Here is a 7,037-nt window from a genome sequence, read left to right as displayed (position 1 = left end):
ACTCGTTTCGAATTGAATGAAATAGAATGGCAGCTGTTTTCTCTCCAAAGCTATACGCAATGAAAAAGCGAAAACAAAGCACATCCATGCAAAATTTTAAATAGTCTTTTTTTACATTTCAGGGCCGCTCTTCGGCACCCGGCACTTGCAATGTTTGCTAATATTTCTTGGCTTATCGGTGACGCTGATGCAACGCGTCAACCTTTCAGTAGCGATTGTGCCAATGATGGATAAGAATTCAACCAATCCGGACTTTGAGGTATGACAACCGCTTATATACTAACATATACATGATATATTCCTTACATACACCTATTATTACATGAAAATCTCTCGTCTTTCTCGTAGGAATACCAGTGGTCGGAGAGGACGAAATCCTATTTGCTCAGCGCCTTCTTTTGGGGCTACTTTGTTACACAAATACCGGGTAGTCAGTTGGCGCACCGATTTGGTGGCAAAGTGATGCTGTTTGGTAGCATATCCCTCAGCGCAGTGCTAGCGCTGCTCACGCCACTTAGCGCTCGTATTGGTGATTGGCAATTACTGCTGGCGCTTCGCTTGACACAAGGACTCATACAGGGTTGCATATTCTCTTCAATACATACCCTGCTTTCCAAATGGGTGCCACCCGAAGAGCGCGGCACACTTGGCACATTTTGCTACACTGGCCTCTCGTTTGGTACCGTTGTAATGCTGTTGGTAAGCGGTTGGATAGCTACATCTCCACTTGGCTGGCCAGGCATATTCTATTTCTCCGGCGTTGTCAGCCTGCTTTGGGCTCTGGTCTGGTACATTTTAGGCGCTCGTTCACCCAGCGACTGTAAATGGATATCGGTGGAAGAAAAATTTATGATCGAGTCTACTTTGGGGACTTCCGCCAAGTCGCCGCATGGGCAAGCACCTCTGAAAACACCATGGATTAAGATACTCACAAGTGTGCCTTTTTGGATAACACTGGCAGCGCAAAGCAGTTATGGGTGGTGTTTTTATACACTTCTCACACAAATTCCATCCTATATGAATAGCATTCTGGGACAGGATATCAAGAGCAATGCGTTAATGTCTGCACTGCCATATCTCGCCAATATGTGCCTAACAGTTGTCTTTTGTGCTCTGGCCAATTTCCTCATGAAACGTGGTTACACCAGTGTCTACGCTAGCCGAAAGCTGTTCAACACCATAGGCTTATGGGTGCCGGTAGCGCCGCTCATTTTACTCGGCTATATGCGCGCCGAGCAAAGCCAATTGGCGCTCGGCTTGCTGGTGATAGCTGTTGGTGCAACCGCGGCAGCCTCTTTAGGTTTCCTCACCAATCATATTGATCTATCGCCAAATTTCGGTGGCATATTGATGGGCGTGGGTGGTTTTGTAGCGAATATTATGAGTATGCTGTCACCACTAACAGTGGGCTTCATAGTCACAGATGCGGTATGGATAAATATATGAAGTTTTTGATTGGACATTAATTTGATTATAAACATTTTTTTTCCCAACTATCAGAAAGATGTACATCAGTGGCGCGTGGTGTTCTATATTGTAGGTGGCATCTGCTTTATTGGCAATCTATTGTTTCTTCTGTTCGGTCAAACCGAGATTCAATCATGGAACTATCCCAAAACGCAAACGCAAAGGGATCCCCGTGATCATATTAAGTTTGAAATGATTAATATAAAAAGGGAAATAGAATAAAATACTAAATTAGTTAAGTGTAATATACAAACATACTATGTATGTATGTATGTATGTATGTACTTCCATGTGGATTAATAAAGAATATGTATGTGTGTGAGTTTAGCACTCAAGGAACGACCTAACAAAGTCATTGCTTACGTTTGGTAAGCGCTTCCTTTTGTATCGAATCAAGTAGTGCCCTACGAGTAACTACGATTCTTCTATTCTCTTACCTTACCGATTACACGTGTAAGCAATAAGTAAGCAGTTATACTCCTTTTAGATGACTTTCAATGATATGTCAATGTTTATATCAGGCGTATCTTGAAGATTTAAAAATGGAATATGAAAAAAAAGTGTAAATCCCAGGGGTCTCGTAGTATTTTTCTGACAGGCAAAAATCCAAATATATATGGTACAAATACAAAGTTTACAGTTCTCATCAGAGGCGTAACTATGGGCTGCAAAGCTGGCAAATTGCAACGGGCCAACGAACCGAGAGGGCCCCGGCCCAAGAGACCGCGAGCTCATAAATAACCTAATATTTTTAACAAAACTAAGTACTTAAAAGTAATAACTTTTTAGTACTTAAATTCAATGAAAGTGAGCATTTCCACAGAATGGTCAACCAGGACCGCGAGCTAAAATAAACAATCAGTTGTATGGAGGCTAAAAGTTATAGTGATTAGATATTTACAGTTCCAAAAAATAATTAAAACATTATAGAAATACACTCGCTTACCAAATTTCAGTCGGATATCTCGAAAATGAGGGGCTAAATTGCGTTCAAACCAACAGACAGATGGACTTGGTTAAATCGACCCAGCTCGGCGTTCTGATCTTCTGGTACTTAAAACACCCGACCAGCTTTATAATTCAATTTCAATGTACAAAATTATGGAAAATTCGTACGTTCGTGACCCTTACCCGACCCCGTATAAATAAAAAAACTAATGGAGATATTTCAACGCGCAATATGTTAGGAGGAACTTACTTTATTTCACTTTAATAAAAAATTAATCGCTTTAAAATATTCTGCGTTTTTGAATTTGCAGCCAAAAGCGGCTTCCATTATTCGTTCGTTCGCGACCGCATATTTGTTGCTAACATATTGAAAAATAGAAATCGAAAGATCACCTCTTTTGCAATAAAGATATACCTAGCAAAATGCCAAAGCGAAAAGCAACTCGTTGAAAATTATTCAAATCGGACTAAAATTGCACCGGCTTCCCGTATAACGGTAATTTTCGGATATACGAAAACTCCGATACATATTTCAATAACTGAGGACGTTCATTTACTCCAAGTTAATACTCACAACAATAAAGAAGACTGTTATAGACTTATAGGTAGTTTAGGGAAAGTTGGAACGACGATAGTTGACACCTGCGCCGGGTATATAAAATTCGGTTTCGCCCGAACTATACGTGTTTGTAATAAATTTTGCTTTTTGTAATAAATACATACATACGTGAAAAACAAATTTGGTTGTTTTTTTTTTTAATTGGGTTTTTTTCAGATTTTGGTTGGTTATATTTTGAACAAGTGGCAACCGTGTCAGAAACCCCGTTTGGTGGCGAACGGCTCAGAGAGGTCATTCCCAATTCTGACGGAGCTGGTGGTATTGCTTAACGTAATTTTACACAGCCGTATTAGTTTCGCGGGGTACCAAATTCAGACATCGCGGCATAAAGACAACTCCTTTTCGTGCTATCGAAAGTGGCTTTGAAGTCAACAAATACATAGGTGGTGAACATGAACGAAAGACACAAGATCACGCGCGAACGAAAGAAAGAAAAAAATTATTTTCTAGCTGCCGAAATCTCGACGCCATCTTTGTTGTAAGAAGTAAACAACGAAGAGAACGAAGAAAACCACGTAATTGTTGAACGCATGAATAATCATTTTTATTATACAAATTCTTCTATAAATCATGTCGTTGTGTTAAATTATTCTTTACCTTATGTGTACACACGTTGTCACAAGCGAAAATGAAACAAATTCCAGTAAAAAGCCACCACCAAATTGTAAGCAACGAACAAATGTAAACAAACGGCTAATGTCAAAATCGCCCAACTTTTTTCCTAAATGCGATTATAACGGGCTACTGGCTTGGTTGCGTGATCTTGTATTTTTGGTTCATGGGTGGTGAGTGGCAATACTTTTCTCGCGGGTCTTTTTCAAGATTTGGCGCATAGTGAATACCTGATAAGTCCCAATCAGTTTGTTGACGGTGGGCTTCAGTCTTTCACACAATACGCTCGATAAGACAGTGTAACCTATGCTTAGAAGACTGATCCCGCGGTAGTTGGCCCGAATTACGGGATCGCCTCTCTTGTAGATTGGGCCGAGCACACTTAAATTCCAGTCGTTGGGCATGCGTTCATCTGACCATATCCTGCATTAGCCATAAAAGCTTAAGCTATGTCTACGGACGTATACGGAATAGGGATTTTTTTAATTTCAACAAAAAAATGCCTTCATACTTTGTTGTTTTAAATAAATATGGTTGTAGTTTTTATTAATAAAACTTCAATATTCTAAAAAAAACTGCACAGAACTAAGTATGTTGGGCTTCTAGGGTTAGAATTAATGCATGCACCTTATCAGCTCTTGCTATTCATATCTCGTCGCAGTCAGGCGGTGGAACATCGACTCCGTCGTCATCGACTGGGGGCTCAGATTCGTCTTCTTCATAAATTTCCGTGCTGATACATCCCGAAAAAAGGTCAGCTAAGAATATTTTTCTCAACACATGATTCGGTAACTATGATCAAATAATGTAACTATAGCCAAATCATGTGTTGAAAGATATATGTATGTATGTATATTAAGCTGGCTTTTTCTAGGTGAACCATTCAGTAGGGTGGAAATTTACTTCTTCGATAATTTCGGTACATTCTGGACGTAGGTGACTAGGTCGCCACTGTAGTTATTACAGGTGTTCGCCGTGATCATTAAACCTTCCGTAAGTCGCCTAACTCTTTACTACTATTACTAATACTAGAGCCGATAGCCATAGCAGCTAGTGCTCAGCCCCTTCCCCTTTAGTCTTAAAATTAATTTTTAATTCTAAATAAATAATACTAATACTAATAGATTAGAGGGCTGCATGAATTCATTCAAACTTCTTACCAAACAGAGTACTCTAGATTTGAATATTTTACTTCACATACAAAACACTCAGCGTTTGGAATTTTGTAAGTTTTGAATATACATTTTGTTTTATATTTTCTACCTTCAAATGGAAGAATGTGGATGAATGAATAGAAAACATTCAAATCATTCAAACTCATTTCGATAAAAGTTTTTTTCTACAAACAAGTTTTTTCGTATATAATAGGAGCGCAGCATTACATGCATACATACATATGTGCACAGAAAAAATATTTTTGGATATTCATACAAAAAATTGTCATTTATTTCAATTTAATTTATTTTCACTTTGTTTGAATTTGTAATGTCGACACAAATATCAGAACAGCTAATCACTCAAATGCAAAAAATTTGTAAGCCAAAATCATTCATTCGTTTTGTATATGAATAATTCATAAGCCGTTTTGAATGCATTCATGCAGCCCTCTATAATAGATTAAAAAAAAAAAAACGGTTTTTTGTTTTCTATGAGTTTTATAGCTTATTCCATTTTAATGTAATCATGTGAAACATACTAATTTTAAATTCTTAAAAATAAATAAATAAACGTGAGTAACAAACCATATCACTTTGAAATGGGGTTGCTATTAATATGACCGATGCTATGNCTTTATATTTTCTACCTTCAAATGGAAGAATGTGGATGAATGAATAGAAAACATTCAAATCATTCAAACTCATTTCGATAAAAGTTTTTTTCTACAAACAANGATGAATGAATAGAAAACCATTCAAATCATTCAAACTCATTTCGATAAAAGTTTTTTTCTACAAACAAGTTTTTTCGTATATAATAGGAGCGCAGCATTACATGCATACATACATATGTGCACAGAAAAAATATTTTTGGATATTCATACAAAAAATTGTCATTTATTTCAATTTAATTTATTTTCACTTTGTTTGAATTTGTAATGTCGACACAAATATCAGAACAGCTAATCACTCAAATGCAAAAAATTTGTAAGCCAAAATCATTCATTCGTTTTGTATATGAATAATTCATAAGCCGTTTTGAATGCATTCATGCAGCCCTCTATAATAGATTAAAAAAAAAAAAACGGTTTTTTGTTTTCTATGAGTTTTATAGCTTATTCCATTTTAATGTAATCATGTGAAACATACTAATTTTAAATTCTTAAAAATAAATAAATAAACGTGAGTAACAAACCATATCACTTTGAAATGGGGTTGCTATTAATATGACCGATGCTATGCATATGTACCTAGGATAGGTTACAAAAACAATTTTTTTACGTCATAAATAATAGAAGATTTCATATAAATACCTTTATCACAAAAATGTAGAATAAATAACTATTTACAGTTCACAAAGCACTTTCTGGCGTGTGGTGATGATTCTGTATATATATCGAGCCCTAACCGCCAAAATAACGTAAGCGACATTTTTTTCAAAATTTTCTTTTTGATGCAGAAATGCATCCAGATGCTCTAGGAATATTTCTGCATCAAAAAGAAAATTTTGAAAAAAATGTCGCTTACGTTATTTTGGCGGTTAGGGCTCGATATGTACTTAGATGTGAAAAAGGTTCCATACTTTTGAACAAATGTGATTCAAAAAATACTACCACCACTTGCATTTTAAGAAGACTTGCAGCAGTCTTCAAGATACTTAATCCGCTTAAAAAATAAGCCTTTTGACATTTTCTTTAAGTAATGGTTAATGCTTTTTAAATTCAGTTTATTTGAAAGCTCGTTTAGAAGTTATCAAATCGTTAAAGGAATAAGAACACTGTGAGACAAATGGTAGGGGTCAGTGATCGGGAAGGGTTCAAACTACCGGGGAAAGTTATATCGGTTAAAAAGAAGTTATGTTAGTAACTATCATATAGGGGAAATTGTCACCTTTGGTGGTCTTTTTTTTGACATAACTCGAGAACCACTAGTCCGATTTTGCTCAAATAAATTAATAATTAATTGCTCAAATAATTAAAATAAAAATTAAAAATTAAAATTCCTTTAATCTGTTCATATAACGTTTTTTTATATAATCAACAGTTTTGCCGGTAAAAATAAATGTATGAAGAAAAAATATATTTTTTGCCTAAAATATTAAATCTTTTTATTTTTTAAATTCATAAAAAAATCCAAAACGGAAAAAAGGGCAAGTCGTATTACTTTCACGCAAAGTCACATAACCATTAAGCAAAATGAGACATAGATCATGAAAATCGATGGACGCGTTTCGC

At 36.0% G+C, this 7,037-nt stretch overlaps 2 protein-coding genes across 2 annotated transcripts in view; both read left to right on the top strand.

The window, feature by feature from the left end:
* LOC108367741 (sialin-like) overlaps positions 1–2,175 on the top strand; it is a 2,604-nt gene extending 429 nt beyond the window's left edge. Inside the window, exons 2-4 of the mRNA XM_017622427.1 lie at positions 123–259; positions 349–1,428; positions 1,501–2,175. Coding sequence (XP_017477916.1) covers positions 123–259; positions 349–1,428; positions 1,501–1,689 — 1,406 coding nt within the window. The 3' untranslated portion in view covers positions 1,690–2,175. The remainder of the gene's footprint in view (positions 1–122; positions 260–348; positions 1,429–1,500) is intronic.
* Positions 2,176–4,095: 1,920 nt separating this feature from the next.
* The window catches only part of LOC108367738 (putative inorganic phosphate cotransporter), a 9,319-nt gene continuing 6,377 nt past the window's right edge, over positions 4,096–7,037 (top strand). The window contains exon 1 of the mRNA XM_017622424.1: positions 4,096–4,107. Coding sequence (XP_017477913.1) covers positions 4,096–4,107 — 12 coding nt within the window. The remainder of the gene's footprint in view (positions 4,108–7,037) is intronic.

The sequence above is a fragment of the Rhagoletis zephyria genome, unplaced genomic scaffold (assembly GCF_001687245.7).
Source record: "Rhagoletis zephyria isolate East Lansing unplaced genomic scaffold, Rhagoletis_zephyria_1.1 Rzeph_scaffold_02798, whole genome shotgun sequence".
Lineage (NCBI taxonomy): Eukaryota > Metazoa > Arthropoda > Insecta > Diptera > Tephritidae > Rhagoletis > Rhagoletis zephyria.
Note: the sequence above shows the minus strand (reverse complement) of the source record. Positions and strands in the feature narration are given on the sequence as shown.